A 16,895-nucleotide genomic window follows, 5' to 3' on the forward strand; every position below is an offset into this window, starting at 1 on the left:
TTACAAAGCATAATAACATAAAAAATATCAAGTGCACCCTAGGCTAGGCCTGCGTCGAGGAGTGGTTCGTCTTATGAATTACAGAAAATATATAAGAAAAACGATTCAGCTGCTTCAAGTACTATATAGAGCTACTTACATAAATAGTATTATCTTATGCCATTAAGCAATCTAAACAAAAATACACATCTTCCACAAAAAGAAACAAATTGATTACAATGCTTAGTTTATATAGCCTAGTTTACAGAATAAAGTTAAACATATTTCAATGAAACAAAACGAAACGAAACAATTTATGAAGCCGATAAATACAGTCTTAACCTTCTACAGAAAATCGATAAGGAGGACTCTCTAGAAATATCGAAAGGTAAAACATTAAATAAACGAGGACCCTGAAAGGCTGCATGACCAGCCGCAGATGCAGTTACACATCTCGGCTCATACAGTTTCTCTCTGGCTTGACCACGAGTTGTATATCCATGTTCAGGAGTCACTGGAAAATCTAATGGTCGTTCAAATACATATTTTAATAAGTTCAATTTATATAAATCCTCAGGGCTTAGAACTTTGAATTCTTTATAGATTAGGTTAGTGGGATATCTAATTGGTCTATTCAGACATATTTTTACAATTTTCTTATACTGCAAAATAAGGGGTTGTAAGATGGAAGATCCACAACCTCCCCATCCAACAATGCCGTATTCAATTACAGAAGAGATTAGGGCAAGGAATACCATCCTCAACTGGTACAATGGAAGAATATTTCTCAATTGAACAAACTTATGAAATGTTTTCCTTAATCTATTACAAACATAAGAAATATGTGGCTCCCACCTTAGTCGAGAATCTATCATGATGCCTAGGTATTTTACAGAATCATGAACAAAGAGAGGAACACACTGGCAATAAGACTGGTTACAGTCAGGTTTATGAATAATAATTTTAAGTTGGTACTCCTCAGAGGGCTTACCAGCCATTGTGAGGTAAAAGGGTAGAACCACAGTTTTATCTTTATTTATACATAATTTATTGTGGTCACACCAATTTTTTATCTTTGCTATACCACTATTTGCTTTCTCAAATGTTTCCATCCATGAATTTCCATGAAACAGAGCTACAGTGTCATCCGCAAATGAGTAGAGAGAGCCACAGTCTAGATCAATATTTAATAAATCATTAATATAAATTAGGAATAGAATTGGGCCAAGCACTGTTCCTTGTGGAATCCCAGCTTCAACTCTCCTATCGTTGCTAATTGTATCATCAATTTTTACGGCTTGTGACCTTAAGTTTAAGTACGACCTAAAAAATTTCAAAACTATGCCTCTAAAACCGATAATTTCTATTTTATTTAGCAAGAGTTCATGGTCCACTGTGTCGAAAGCCTTTTGGAAGTCCAGAAAGATTCCCAAGCACTTTTTTCCTCTATCTAAATGATTTATAACTTCTCTACTCACTCTAAATATTGCATCAGAAGTATTAAGGTCACTTTGAAAACCTAATTGCGAACTATTTAAGATTTTATATTTATTTAAGTAGGATATTAGTCTCGACTTTACACATTTTTCTATAATTTTACTAATACTAGATAAGAGGGAAATGGGACGATAATTATTCAAACTGGATTTCTCCTTTCCTTTATGTAATGGAATGACTATAGCCCGTTTCATTTCGTCAGGGAAGTAGCCCTGTTGAAAACATAGATTAATTATATGCTCAAGAGGTTTAGAAATATTATAGGCATTTTCAATGAGGCAATTTGCATATACTCCATCAGGGCCAGGAGTTACCCTTCTTTTCAGACTAAAAATAGTATTAATAACTTCTTCTTCTGAGACTGGTGTAAAAAAGAATGAATTACAATTTCCTGGAATTACTCTATACCTGTATGTTTTGTCTTGATTTAAGTTCTTTAGATTCCTAAAGTTACTTAAAGAAATCTTGTTCTTGGTTAGTTTAAGCTCTTGGTTCTCTAAATTCAAAACTTTGTAAATCGAAGTGGCAACAAGATAGTGAATGTTATCTATTTATTGAACATCTTGGTACTTGGTGAAATATTGTCTTTATAGAGTACAGTGCTGCCAGATTTCACAGAATCCAGAGAGCCAGTGAGACTGAGAAGCCTTTTTGATAGAATAGCATGGAAACAGCAACATTGCGCTCTCATTGTTATATTCTAATAACATTGGCCATAAAGCCCCGTGCTGCAAACTAAGGTTTACACGGACTATAGCTTATGTACTTTTACATACTTTAATTTCAATTTATAGCCTGAACACTGAACTATATGTCAGCATAATGCAAACAACTTCACAGTTTAAATTTATCATTGAACATGATGCTATCATAAAAAAAAAGAATTTAATGACTCATTATTTTGAAGTTAATTATTGTGAATTGTGTTTGATGTAGGTGGCCCACCTCCAATGATGTTCGGTCCAAGGGGTCCGGTGGGTGGTCCCCCGCCGGTCATTGACCCCGATGCCTTCGACATGGCGGGTCCCCCGGGAGGCGGCGGTGGCTTTGGAGGTCCCCCGCCCCCAGGGGTGGTCGACATGTTCGACAATGGCCCACCGCCCCCGGGCATGGATGGAGGCGGCTTCGGCGGTGGCCCCCGGGGGCCCCCTGTGTTTGGGGGCGGGCCCCCAGGCCAGGATCGCATCAGAATTGAGTTCTTCCCGCGCGGCAGAGGAATGCGACCCGACTTTGGACCCAGGATGATGGGCAGGGGTGGTCCCATGGGTGAGTTGGTTTCAAAATTTGTTCAATTTTTTACAAATTTGTTTATTTAACTTATGGTTTCTGTTGGTGGAGACACCCTAAGGTTGTCCCATATCGCCATCTAATAGATTACCCCCAATGTGTGGGAATCGTGGTACAAAGTACAAACCAATATAAGTTATAGGTTATAAAATAATTTGGATGTACATAACTATCTTACTAGTAGTAGCGAAAATCCATTCCTTGAACATCATCGGTTGAAATTTTCTGATAAGAGACCTGTTATGTGTTTACGATAAGTGTTTATGGCTTGCAACTTTTCAGCAAGCTGCCTGAAAATCTCTCAAAATCAAGTAATTTTGAAAGAGATTTGTACCGTACGTATTTCTAGTTAGCAAGGCGTCTATAGTGTTAAAGAGTTTTTAAATTATAGTAGGTGTAGAAAAATATTATAATTTATTATGTGATCTGTGCTGTATTTTGTAAGCTCCTGTTATTTCTGTATTTATCAATACTTGTTGGCATGGCCAGTTTTAGAGTGTTTTGGCTCAATAAATTTGAATTGAAATAAGAATTTGATTTTTTTAATTCACCACGTTAGAACGCAACACTGAACCACTAAACTAAATTAAACGTTTTGAATTTGGATTAAATCAATGATCATAATGTATAATAATATGCTTACGATTATGAATTTTAATCAATTTGGATGCAATTATCAAATTGATAACAATATTATTGTTATTTAATTTTATCAGCTCTCTTCAGTTTTCGAAGACAGCAGAAATTATTTATTTATTCATTTCTTTAAATGGCATAAAGTTTCCAAGTCTTTCCCAGTACTCTCCTGTACTAGTGTCAAAATAATTTGATTTGGTTGAAACTTTTCATACTTTTCTTATTAAACTGTTTGTATTTTGTAGGTCCAATGTTCTCTCCAAGAGGTCCCGGTCCCAGAAGTCCCATGAGAGGACCAAGGCCAGGTAACAAATTCCCTTCTACTATCTACTCAGTTGTATGTTGTTTTATTAGTTATTATACTTTTTTGCATTAACACAACTATTAAATAAAAACAATAGTAAGTAAACTAGTAAGTGCAACAAAAAAATAATAATTCAATATATTATCGTTCAAAAATCTATATTGAAGTTTATTAGTATACTGAACTCTACGCAGTGACGATATCGTTTCAGATAAGCATAACTCAGTCTTAGTTCGGTTGGCGACCAGACTAGCTTTCGCTTTCCTGGTCAATATTAGAGCGCACCCAAAAGCAAGAAAGTATTTGCCATATACGCTAATAATAATTATAGTATATTGAAGTGTCAATAGCTTCTTTTAAAAAGTTTTTATGCCGACGTTAAAGTGTTTATTGTATTTTATGATATACTGTGTTGAATAAATGGATATTCAATTCAATAATTTTATTAAATTCAACACATATACATAATAAAAAAAATCACAATCAAAAATAAAGTTCATATAAATACAACAACAGGCTTCATGTTGGGGTGTGCTGAATAGAAAGAAAGGAGGAAAAACACCTAGGATAGTCAACTATGGTTTCCCATATAATAGACAGCTAGAGGGTGTAAAAGTAAGGTATGAAGGGTGAAGATGAGCGGAAAATGGCAGAATTAGAGAAGAAGGTAGGAAAAAAGAGAGAAAAAATATGAGCAAAATATGTAAGCGAGTCCACTTTTAACAAATGGATCTAAAAGAAAATTGCTTTGCAAACAGTAGTTGGAGCAGAAATCTCCACACTCATACGTCGATATGGAAAAAAGCTACTATAGGTCCAGGTTTTTATTTCTAGTTTAGCTTTTCTACTAATCTTAGAGTCTATGAGGAAGTGGTCCGGAATCAATCAATTCAATCTATTAAAACACACAAAACAAGACAAAGCAAAATGACAAAGAATTACAAAACAAATAAAATGCAATAAAATGCTAGAAATATAAAAAAACCATGGGCTTTGTGGTTGGGTGTGTTGGAGAAGAGAAAAAAAGAGAGGAAGATACCTAGTCAACTATCGTTTCCCATGTAATAGGCAGGCAAAGAAGAGAAGAGAGAAGTGATGAGGAATAAAGGGAAGGGAGAAATGGGGGGAAGGAAGAAAAACAGAGGAATAGGTACGCAAATAAAAGTAAGCGAGTCCACTGAAAAATGAAAAAAAACCTAATGAAAAAACAATGCTGGAGCAGAAATCTTGAGTCTTATATATTATTATTGTTTATTATTTCAGTGCTTTTATAGATCAACTGTTTCCTCAAACATTCAATATTGGTGTCATATGTGACATATCTATTCGCAGTGGGCCTTATTGACATGAATAATAATATAATGATAATTATTGACAATTGAATTTAAAGTGCGAGGAAAATGCGATTTATATTTTATCAAGTATTCAATTACGGTTTTTATAAATTATAATATATCCTATCTTATTGACTGCATTTCAGGAATGTGGATGGAGAACCAAGGCGGCCCGCACCCACAAGGTCCCCCAGGCGGTCCCGGCTTCCCGCCGCCGCCACGAGGCTTCATGACGCCGCCTCCCGGTCCGGGACCGGACGGAGCGCCGCCGGCAGACGACTTCAACAACAGTCCACAGCGCAACATGTCGGCGGCCGTGATGCGCGGTCCAATGCGCGGTGGTCCGCGCTTCCTGGGTGGGGCAGCGTCGCGGGGAGACCGTCGTGGGTCTCGCTGGAGTGGTTCAATGTCGCCGGGAGTCGAACCCGACCCGGAACAAGACCGCAAACCGGAGAACATAGAGAAAAAGTCTAGTCCCGAGGATAGTTTAGCCATGGACGTAGACCAACCCGTGAAAATTGAGGAGGCGCAGAAGCCTCTAGATATGGATATAGATCTTCCCAAAACTGATGATATTAAGCCACAGGTTGCGTCCTTCAAGGAAGATGTTGTAGTGAAGCCTCCTGAGGACGTCGTTTGTAAAAATGAGGATGTTGATAGTGAGGTTAGGAGAGGTGTGAGGAAAGAGGAGGAGACTGCTAGGAGCAACTATGAGGAAGAAGTGAGAAGAGAAGAGGATAGGAGCAACTTTAGTGAAGATGTTAGGAAAATAGAGGAGAATAACCTGGGTAACAACTATAGTAATGAAGATAAAGGATTAGTTAGGAATGAGGTGGAGGATAGTGGTAGGAGTAACTTTGAAGATCAGTCGAATATCTGTAGTACAAATGAAACAAATAATTTTAACATGCGTAGAGAGGAGAGTAGTTTTGAAGGAGGTGAGGAGAAGGTCGGAGTTGTGCCGGAACAACGTCAAGAGGAGTTTGTAGCAGTGCCAGAACGTAGAATGTCTTTGGAGAAACCTCAGGAGGAGTTTGTGAGGGTGCCGGAACGTAGAATGTCTGTGGAACATCGTCAAGATGAGTTTGTAGCAGTTCCGGAGCGTAGAATGTCCTTGGAACATCATCAGGAGGAGTTTGTAGTACGGGATCAATCTACTGAAGAGGTTAGGAAAGAAGTAGTTAATGACACCCCAAACCCTAGGACCGATTCAGAGATTAGCAGGACTAATGAACATGTTGAATCGGCTTCGTTGAACAGTAGTAGTACAGTAGAGCCACTAGAGTGTAGCACTGGAGAATCAGCAGTCATTCCTGAGGAATCATCGTCGTAGAACCGAGTGATTTTTCGGTGAAATCTTGTGATTTTTGCGGTTATGTTCGGGTCTTAGAATGTCAGGATACAATATTGTCTGGCTCTAGTCTTTGAATGAATGAAGTTGATATTGAAATTTAGTTGTGTGAACACAGGAAAGTTTTGTGCGGTTTTGCAAATTTGTGAGCAAAACGAGTGTGGAAGTGGAAAACTTGACCGAGTGTTGTGTGTTTTAGTGGAAAGACTTGTGTTTCCAGCTAGGAACCATGCAACCTACATATAGTTTGATAACCTACTTGTTCATGTAGTTACATCTGATAATTTATTTTCAATAGACTACCCTGCTTGAAGCTGGACATTTTTGTGACCATCGTTCTGGTTTGTGTTAAATTATTATGAAAATACTCGCTGTAAATAGGACTGCACATATATAGTTTAATATATTCTGAAACGAATTTATATTTTTAATAAAACCGTGTTGATGATGATTGACATTTTTTCTGCCATCGGTCAAGTTTCTAGTGTGTCCTGTGTTCACGCAATTCTAGTTCCGTGATCCACCACCGTGGGATGCTAGCGCTTGCGTTCTAATGTAACGGCAAGTGCAAGGTACTGTGCTAGTTTTAGTTTTCTTTTCAACTATTACTTGTAATTCACTTATCGATATCATTCTTGTATCAGAAGGACTTACATCACAAAGATTCTAATACTGGGAGACTAGAAGGATTGCCACCGTTAGAATCTAGATATCTATAATACTCAACACTCATGATAGTATGTCTTCAATTACAGAGCTCACAAATTATTTACAATATTTATTACTTAATTTTGATTAAATTTTCAGGTTTGGTGATGATATTTATTACTTTTAAATATTGAAGCAATTTACTAGACCTTTAAAATATTATTTATTTAAATAGATTATCAATGTTCAGACTACCCTTTTTATTTCAGTGTTTTTACGTGTTATTTAAAAACAGCATTTGAAAATATTGGAATATGGATAAGTTTGAAAATTTATTATTAATTTGTAGATAATTTACAAATCATTGAAAAGTTTATTCTTGTTTCAACTAACTTTTTATTCTAAGTTATGAAACAGCAAACTTGTTGCTATGATTAATCTTTCATGTGAAAGATGATCTTCTTTTGAAATTATTGCAATAATTTTTTTGTTGATAGATATGACATTTGCGTATTTTGACAATTAGTAATAATAATGATAATGTATGAAATCAATTAGTATCACTATGTCTGTTTTTTGTTGTTAAAACAATTTTTAATTAAAAGTAGAATTTTCAGTTGAATGTTGAAGTCAATAAATTGTTCCTTGCACTTTTGTCTTTTCGTTTCAAATTCTACAGGAAATTCAGTCTTAATTTTCATGCACTTTTGTCTATTCGTTCCTAATTGTATAGAAAGGATGAATTCTACAACCATCATCTTCGAGGATTTCACTGCTTGGTCGTTTTATGCCTAGGCGCCACACTCTTGCCGAGTCGCTCGCCAAATGTCTGGCAATGTGACTCCATTGGGAGCCACTCGCCTTCGCTCGTCTCGTCCGACAAAACTCGGAGCAAATGCAAGGCGAGTGGAGGCATATAATAGCCATCAAGATAGAGGAGATTTATATATCGATGATAGGTTACCATGCACATTCTCGATCTTTGTAAGCATTTGGCAAGAGTGTGGCGCCGGCATTAGGTTTTTCTATAGTGAGGCCAACGTTATAATGGCAGTGAAGAAAGATAGGAGTACAACGTTGTAGCCGATCCTCAGTCTTGTCAATGCCTTCTATAGACGGTAGCTGATACAACAGGTTTATTGATGTAATATTAACTGTTCATTCTCGTTTAAAATAATCTATTGTATTAAGCTAGAAATTATATTTTTCAATAGTTCCATAATAATTTTTTTTATAATTAAGATGAAAAATTTTGTTGATTCATTATTAATTCTACATTGTTGAAAGACGATGTATCAACAGAGCAATTTGAGAAAGAGATAGCCCTATCCGCTTTGTTGAATGATAGACAAAGATTGCAATACCATTGCTAAACAAATACTGCCATTAAAACGTGGACCGCACTATACAGAGTGAAAAGCACCGCAGGGTGCAGGGTGGGTGAAAAGCCCGAGAACGGCTTAATATCTCATATACAAAGGTAATTTGATGGTGGGTGTGATTGAGGATCCTACTCAAATTGAGAATACTACATTACTATGAGTTCAAAAATCTGGTCCGCCATATTGAATGCAACTTTATTTTTTTAAATAGGAAGGTGGTCATGCGATACATGATTTCGATACGAAATTTCAAGAAAAAATGAATGGTGAAAACCGCATCCCATAACTCAAACCGTTCAGAAGATATTCACATTATTATTATTAATCAATACCACGGTCCATATTTCAGATAAATCTGAGGTACTTTTTGTTTGAGTGAGTTTCACGATGGTTTTCATAATTTCTTTGTGAAAAATAAAAATCGATCAAACTTAGTGATCTTTGATGCGAGAAACACGAATGTGGTATCAGATTTGCAAAATTCTTAACCGTTCAGGAGATATGACCATTTGAAAAAATTATGTTTGCAGCTTCATAACTCACTCTGTATAGTAGCTGGGGGTGCCAAATTTGGCTCCGACATTTCTCAGGTCAAGCTTTATCTATGGTACAAATTTCAGCCAAATCTGAGATACTTTTTGTTTCAGTGTGTTTCACGATAGTCCATGGTTTTTATCAATGTTTTGTGAAAAATAAAAATCGCTAAAGCTTCGTGATCTTATGGTCTTTGATGTGAGAAACACGAATCTGGAATCACAGTTGAAAAATTCCTTACCGTTCAGGATATATGACCTTTTTAAAATTTGAAAATTTTATGTTTGCAGCTACATAACTCACTCTGTATACTAAGTAGCTGAGGGTGCCAAATTTGGCTCCGACATTTATCAGGTCACGCTTTATCTATGTTGAAAATATCAGTCAAATCAGTGAAACTTTTTGTTTCAGTGTGTTTCACGATGGGTTTTATCAATTTTTTGTGGAAAATAAAAATTTATTAAACTTCGTGTACCTATGGTCATTGATGCAAGAAACACGAATCTGGAATCAGATTTGCAAAATTGCTTACCGTTCAGGAGATATGACCATTTAAAAATTTTATGTTTGCAGCATCGTAACTCTCCCTGTATAGTAGCTGGGGGCGCCAAATTCGGCTCCGTCATTTCTCAGGTCAAGCTACATCTATGATGCAATGTTAGCCAAATCTGCGATACTTTTAGTTTCAGTGTGTTTCACGATGGTTAGTCCATGGTTCTCATCAAATACTTGTGAAGAATGAAAATTTCTAAACTTCGTGATATCATGGTCTTTGATGCGAGAAACACGAATCAGGAATCAGATTTACAAAATTCCTCACCGTTCAGGAGATATGACCTCTTGAAAATTTGAAAATTTTATGTTTGCAGTTCCATAACTCATCCTGTATAGTAGCTGGGGGTGCCAAATTTGGCTCCGACATTTCTCAGGTCAAGCTTCATCTATGTTGAGAATTTCAGCCAAATCTGAGATACTTTTAGTTTCAGTGTGTTTCACGATGGTTAGTCAATGGTTTTTATCAATTTTTTGTGGAAAATAGAAATCGCTCAAACATCGTGATTATATGGTCTTTGATGAGATAAACACAGATCTGGAATCAGATTCGCAAAATTCCTTACCGTTCAGTAGATATGACCTATTTAAAATTTGAAAATTTGATGTTTGCATCTTCATAACTCATCCTGTAAAGAATAGTAGCTGGGGGTGCCAAATTTGGCTCCAACATTTCTCAGGTCGAGCTTCAACTATGGTCCAAATTCCAGTCAAATCTGAGATACTTTTTGTTTTAGTGTGTCTATGGTTTTCATCAATTTTTTGTGAAAAATAGAAATCGCTCAAACATTTGTGATTATATGGTCTTTGATGCTAGAAACAGGAATCTGGAATCAGATTTTCAAAATTCCTCACCGTTCAGGAGATATGACCTCTTAAAAATTTGAAAGTTTTATGTTTGCAACTTCATAACTCATTCTGTATAGTAACTAGGGGTGCCACATTTGGCTCTGACATTTCTAACATATAAATCATGAGAAATTTGAATTTCCAGCTAGTCATGAGAAATCTGAATTTCCCGCTAGACATGTGAAATTTGAATTTCCCACTCAAATAGTATAAATCATGAGAAATTTGAATTTCCCGCTAGTCATGAGAAATTTGAATTTCCCGCTCAAATAGTATAAATCATGAGAAATTTGAATTTCCCGCTCAAATAGTAGCTCATTTGCATATTAGAAATGACCAGATTTCTACCAGGGCAACAGAAACATGCAAGAGGTACACAAGCTAGATCAGTGTTGTGGGTTGCCTATGCTTGCATTGGAAGGCGTTGAAAAAAACCTCTTTAAGTGTTCTGACTCCCTGGTACGGAATTGAAAACCAACTAAATACTACCAGGGCAACAGAAACATGCAAGAGGTACTGACTGATTTGAGCGGGAAATTCAAATTTCTCAGGATTTTTGGGACTACTGAGCTCATTTGTATTGGATGAGAATTAGAACAGCTCAGCAGAAAAAAGCAACAGTAACGGATTCATTTTTCATTAATCCAAAAATTAATTAAAATCGCTAAAAATCTCAGCAATGGGAAACTCAGAAGGTTGGCACACGAACGTGGGGCCCAAGGCAGGAGGAGAAAAACAGCAATGAGTGCAGAGGAGAAATGTAGTCGAGTTCGGAGAGCCAGGTCGAGCGGTCGAGAGAGGTGAGAAGGAAGCAGCGAGCAGCTAGCAACGTCACAGTACACCCGTACTACGTGACCCCCGATTTCTTCTGCGACCGGGAGTTGTGTCGAGGCTAAAGTTGATTAGCCTCTCACACGGTGAACTCCACTGCTCTACACTCGTTTGGGGCGAGTGTTAAACGACACTTAACCTGTTTGGACGACGGGTTGCCAGTTTCGACCAACGACAACACGTCATGTTGTGAATTTCAGCCAAATCTGAGATACTTTTTGTTTTAGTGTGTCTATGGTTTTCATCAATTTTTTGTGAAAAATAGAAATCGCTCAAACATTTGTGATTATATGGTCTTTGATGCGAGAAACAGGAATCTGGAATCAGATTTTCAAAATTCCTTACCGTTCAGGAGATATGACCTATTTAAAATTTGAAAATTCGATGTTTGCATCTTCATAACTCATCCTGTATAGTAGCTGGGGGTGCCAAATTTGGCTCCGACATTTCTCAGGTCAAGCTACATCTATGTTGTGAATTTCAGCCAAATCTGAGATACTTTTTGTTTTAGTGTGTCTATGGTTTTCATCAATTTTTTGTGAAAAATAGAAATCGCTCAAACATTTGTGATTATATGGTCTTTGATGCTAGAAACAGGAATCTGGAATCAGATTTCCAAAATTCCTTACCGTTCAGGAGATATGACCTATTTAAAATTTGAAAATTTGATGTTTGCATCTTCATAACTCATCCTGTATAGAAGCTGGGAATGCCAAATTTGGCTCCGACATTTCTCAGGTCAAGCTACATCTATGTTGTGAATTTCAGCCAAATCTGAGATACTTTTTGTTTTAGTGTGTCTATGGTTTTCATCAATTTTTTGTGAAAAATAGAAATCGCTCAAACATTTGTGATTATATGGTCTTTGATGCTAGAAACAGGAATCTGGAATCAGATTTTCAAAATTCCTCACCGTTCAGGAGATATGACCTATTTAAAATTTGAAAATTTGATGTTTGCATCTTCATAACTCATCCTGTATAGTAGCTGGGGTGTATAGTAGCTGGGGGTGCCAAATTTGGCTCCGACATTTCTCAGGTCAAGCTACATCTATGTTGTGAATTTCAGCCAAATCTGAGATACTTTTTGTTTTAGTGTGTCTATGGTTTTCATCAATTTTTTGTGAAAAATAGAAATCGCTCAAACATTTGTGATTATATGGTCTTTGATGCGAGAAACAGGAATCTGGAATCAGATTCGCAAAATTCCTTACCGTTCAGGAGATATGACCTCTTAAAAATTTGAAAGTTTTATGTTTGCAGCTTCATAACACTCATCCTGTATAGTAGCTGGGGGTGCCAAATTTGGCTCCGACATTTCTCAGGTCAAGCTACATCTATGATGCAAATTTCAGCCAAATCTGAGATACTTTTTGTTTTAGTGTGTCTATGGTTTTCATCAATTTTTTGTGAAAAATAGAAATCGCTCAAACATTTGTGATTATATGGTCTTTGATGCTAGAAACAGGAATCTGGAATCAGATTTTCAAAATTCCTCACCGTTCAGGAGATATGACCTCTTAAAAATTTGAAAGTTTTATGTTTGCAACTTCATAACTCATCCTGTATAGAAGCTGGGAATGCCAAATTTGGCTCCGACATTTCTCAGGTCAAGCTACATCTATGTTGTGAATTTCAGCCAAATCTGAGATACTTTTTGTTTTAGTGTGTCTATGGTTTTCATCAATTTTTTGTGAAAAATAGAAATCGCTCAAACATTTGTGATTATATGGTCTTTGATGCGAGAAACAGGAATCTGGAATCAGATTTTCAAAATTCCTCACCGTTTAGGAGATATGACCTCTTAAAAATTTGAAAATTTCATGTTTGCAGCCTCATAACTCATCTTGTATATTAGCTGGTTGAGCCAAATTTGGCTTCAATATTTCTCAGGTTGAGCTTCATCTATGTTGTGAATTTCAGCCAAATCTGAGATACTTTTTGTTTTAGTGTGTCTATGGTTTTCATCAATTTTTTGTGAAAAATAGAAATCGCTCAAACATTTGTGATTATATGGTCTTTGATGCGAGAAACAGGAATCTGGAATCAGATTTCCAAAATTCCTTACCGTTCAGGAGATATGACCTATTTAAAATTGGCCGCCGCAGCGTGCTGGTCCAGTGCGGGATCGCAGGAGGACGTCTAGGAAGGCCAGGAAAAGCCTTTCCCGCAACTCCGCGGACGATCCGGACCCCAGGAGGACAGCTAGTGCCCGGCCAGTAGGACTTAGGAGAGTCCAGAGTGCTGGCCGCCGCAGCGTACTGGTCCAGTGCGGGATCGCAAGAGGACGTCTAGGAAGGCCAGGAAAAGCCTTTCCCGCAACTCCGCGGACGATCCGGACCCCAGGAGGACAGCTAGTGCCCGGCCAGTAGGACTTAGGGGAGTCCAGAGTGCTGGCCGCCGCAGCGTGCTGGTCCAGTGCGGGATCGCAGGAGGACGTCTAGGAAGGCCAGGAAAAGCCTTTCCCGCAACTCCGCGGACGATCCGGACCCCAGGAGGACAGCTAGTGCCCGGCCAGTAGGACTTAGGGGAGTCCAGAGTGCTGGCCGCCGCAGCGTGCTGGTCCAGTGCGGGATCACAAGAGGACCTCTGGGAAGGCCAGGGAAAGCCTTCACCAGAGCCCCGCAACCAACCCGGACCCCGGGAAGACACCCGGTGCCCGAGGACTAGGACTCAGTCCCGACACGAAGCCCTTTTCTCACGACTAACACTGCAAGGTTCCGTTTCCCTTCTTTCCGCGACCAACCCTGTTTGGCAGTGCGAAAGCACGGCCCCTCTTTCCTAAAAGAGGGAAACATTCCTCCAAAGCACTCAAAGCCCTGTTTCAACCCCCAACCCGAGCGAGGGTGGTTGACGGACGCCCCACCGAGACTCCCGTCCCCTGCCGCGGCCCTCCCCAGTCGCCGACTGAGTTTAGCCGGCCCAGAGCGACACTGGGAACTCTGATAGAGACAGGTGTGGGCAAAAATCTACTCAGAAGGTTGGCATTTCTCAGGTCAAGCTTCATCTATGTTGAGAATTTCAGCCAAATCTGAGATACTTTTAGTTTCAGTGTGTTTCACGATGGTTAGTCAATGGTTTTTATCAATTTTTTGTGGAAGATAGAAATCGCTCAAACATCGTGATTATATGGTCTTTGATGAGATAAACACAGATCTGGAATCAGATTCGCAAAATTCCTTACCGTTCAGTAGATATGACCTATTTAAAATTTGAAAATTTGATGTTTGCATCTTCATAACTCATCCTGTATAGAATGGTAGCTGGGGGTGCCAAATTTGGCTCCAACATTTCTCAGGTCGAGCTTCAACTATGGTCCAAATTGCAGGCAAATCTGAGATACTTTTTGTTTTAGTGTGTCTATGGTTTTCATCAATTTTTTGTGAAAAATAGAAATCGCTCAAACATTTGTGATTATATGGTCTTTGATGCTAGAAACAGGAATCTGGAATCAGATTTTCAAAATTCCTCACCGTTCAGGAGATATGACCTCTTAAAAATTTGAAAGTTTTATGTTTGCAACTTCATAACTCATTCTGTATAGTAACTAGGGGTGCCACATTTGGCTCTGACATTTCTAACATATAAATCATGAGAAATTTGAATTTCCAGCTAGTCATGAGAAATCTGAATTTCCCGCTAGACATGTGAAATTTGAATTTCCCACTCAAATAGTATAAATCATGAGAAATTTGAATTTCCCGCTAGTCATGAGAAATTTGAATTTCCCGCTCAAACAGTAAAAATCATGAGAAATTTGAATTTCCCGCTCAAATAGTAGCTCATTTGCATATTAGAAATGACCAGATTTCTACCAGGGCAACAGAAACATGCAAGAGGTACACAAGCTAGATCAGTGTTGTGGGTTGCCTATGCTTGCATTGGAAGGCGTTGAAAAAAACCTCTTGAAGTGTTCTGACTCCCTGGTACGGAATTGAAAACCAACTAAATACTACCAGGGCAACAGAAACATGCAAGAGGTACTGACTGATTTGAGCGGGAAATTCAAATTTCTCAGGATTTTTGTGACTACTGAGCTCATTTGTATTGGATGAGAATTAGAACAGCTCAGCAGAAAAAAGCAACAGTAACGGATTCATTTTTCATTAATCCAAAAATTAATTAAAATCGCTAAAAATCTCAGCAATGGGAAACTCTCAGCAACAATATAATGTCATCACATTGGCAAAATTCCTTAGCATTCATTAGATATGGCCATTTGAAAAATTGCAAATTTCATGTTTGAAGCCACATAACTCATCCTGTATAGAAGATGGGAATGCCAAATTTGGCTCCGACATTTCTAACATATAAATCATGAGAAATTTGAATTTCCAGCTAGTCATGAGAAATTTGAATTTCCAGCTAGTCATGAGAAATCTGAATTTCCCGCTAGTCATGAGAAATCTGAATTTCCCGCTAGACATGTGAAATTTGAATTTCCCACTCAAATAGTATAAATCATGAGAAATTTGAATTTCCAGCTAGTCATGAGAAATTTGAATTTTCTGCTCAAATAGTATAAATAATAAGAAATTTGAATTTCCCACTCAAATAGTATAAATCATGAGAAATTAGAATTTCCCGCTAATCATGAGAAATTTGAATTTCCAGCTAGTCATGAGAAATCTGAATTTCCCGCTAGTCATGAGAAATTTGAATTTCCCGCTAGTCATGAGAAATTTGAATTTCCCGCTCAAACAGTAAAAATCATGAGAAATTTGAATTTTCTGCTCAAATAGTATAAATCATGAGAAATTAGAATTTCCTGCTCAAATAGTATAAATCATGAGAAATTTGAATTTCCCGCTCAAATAGTAGCTCATTTGCATATTAGAAATGACCAGATTTCTACCAGGGCAACAGGAACATGCAAGAGGTACTGACTGATTTGAGCGGGAAATTCAAATTTCTCAGGATTTTTGTGACTACTGAGCTCATTTGTATTGGATGAGAATTAGAACAGCTCAGCAGAAAAAAGCAACAGGTAATGGATTCATTTTTCATGGATCCAAAAATTAATTAAAATCGCTAAAAATCTCAGCAATGGGAAACTCTCAGCAACAATATAATGTCATCACATTGGCAAAATTCCTTAGCATTCATTAGATATGGCCATTTGAAAAATTGCAAATTTCATGTTTGCAGCCTCATAACTCATCTTGTATATTAGCTGGTTGAGCCAAATTTGGCTTCAATATTTCTCAGGTTGAGCTTCATCTATGTTGTGAATTTCAGCCAAATCTGAGATACTCTTAGTTTCAGTGTGTTTCACGATGGTTGGTCAATGGTTTTTATCAATTTTTTGTGAAAAATAGAAATAGCTCAAACATCGTGATTATTTTTCATATGAGAAACACAGATCTGGAATCAGATTCGCAAAATTCCTTACCATTCAGTAGATATGACCTATTTAAAATTTGAAAATTTGATGTTTGCATCTTCATAACTCATCCTGTATAGTAGCTGGGGTGTATAGTAGCTGGGGGTGCCAAATTTGGCTCCGACATTTCTCAGGTCAAGCTTCATCTATGTTGAGAATTTCAGCCAAATTGGAGATACTTTTTGTTTTAGTGTGTCAATGGTTTTCATCAATTTTTTGTGAAAAATAGAAATCGCTCAAACATTTGTGATTATATGGTCTCTGATGCTAGAAACAGGAATGTGGAATCAGATTTTCAAAATTCCTCACCGTTCAGGAGATATGACCTC

At 37.6% G+C, this 16,895-nt stretch overlaps 1 protein-coding gene across 3 annotated transcripts in view; it reads left to right on the top strand.

The window, feature by feature from the left end:
• LOC111059870 (SR-related and CTD-associated factor 4) overlaps window positions 1–7,658 on the top strand; it is a 66,441-nt gene extending 58,783 nt beyond the window's left edge. For all 3 annotated transcript variants that reach the window (XM_039433584.1, XM_039433583.1, XM_039433586.1), the window contains 3 exons: window positions 2,413–2,742; window positions 3,645–3,704; window positions 5,184–7,658. In XM_039433584.1, the coding sequence (XP_039289518.1) occupies window positions 2,413–2,742; window positions 3,645–3,704; window positions 5,184–6,370 (1,577 nt within the window). In that variant the 3' untranslated portion in view covers window positions 6,371–7,658. The remainder of the gene's footprint in view (window positions 1–2,412; window positions 2,743–3,644; window positions 3,705–5,183) is intronic.
• The last annotated feature ends 9,237 nt before the right edge of the window (window positions 7,659–16,895 follow it).

Source organism: Nilaparvata lugens, chromosome 7 (assembly GCF_014356525.2).
Source record: "Nilaparvata lugens isolate BPH chromosome 7, ASM1435652v1, whole genome shotgun sequence".
Taxonomy (NCBI): Eukaryota; Metazoa; Arthropoda; class Insecta; order Hemiptera; family Delphacidae; genus Nilaparvata; species Nilaparvata lugens.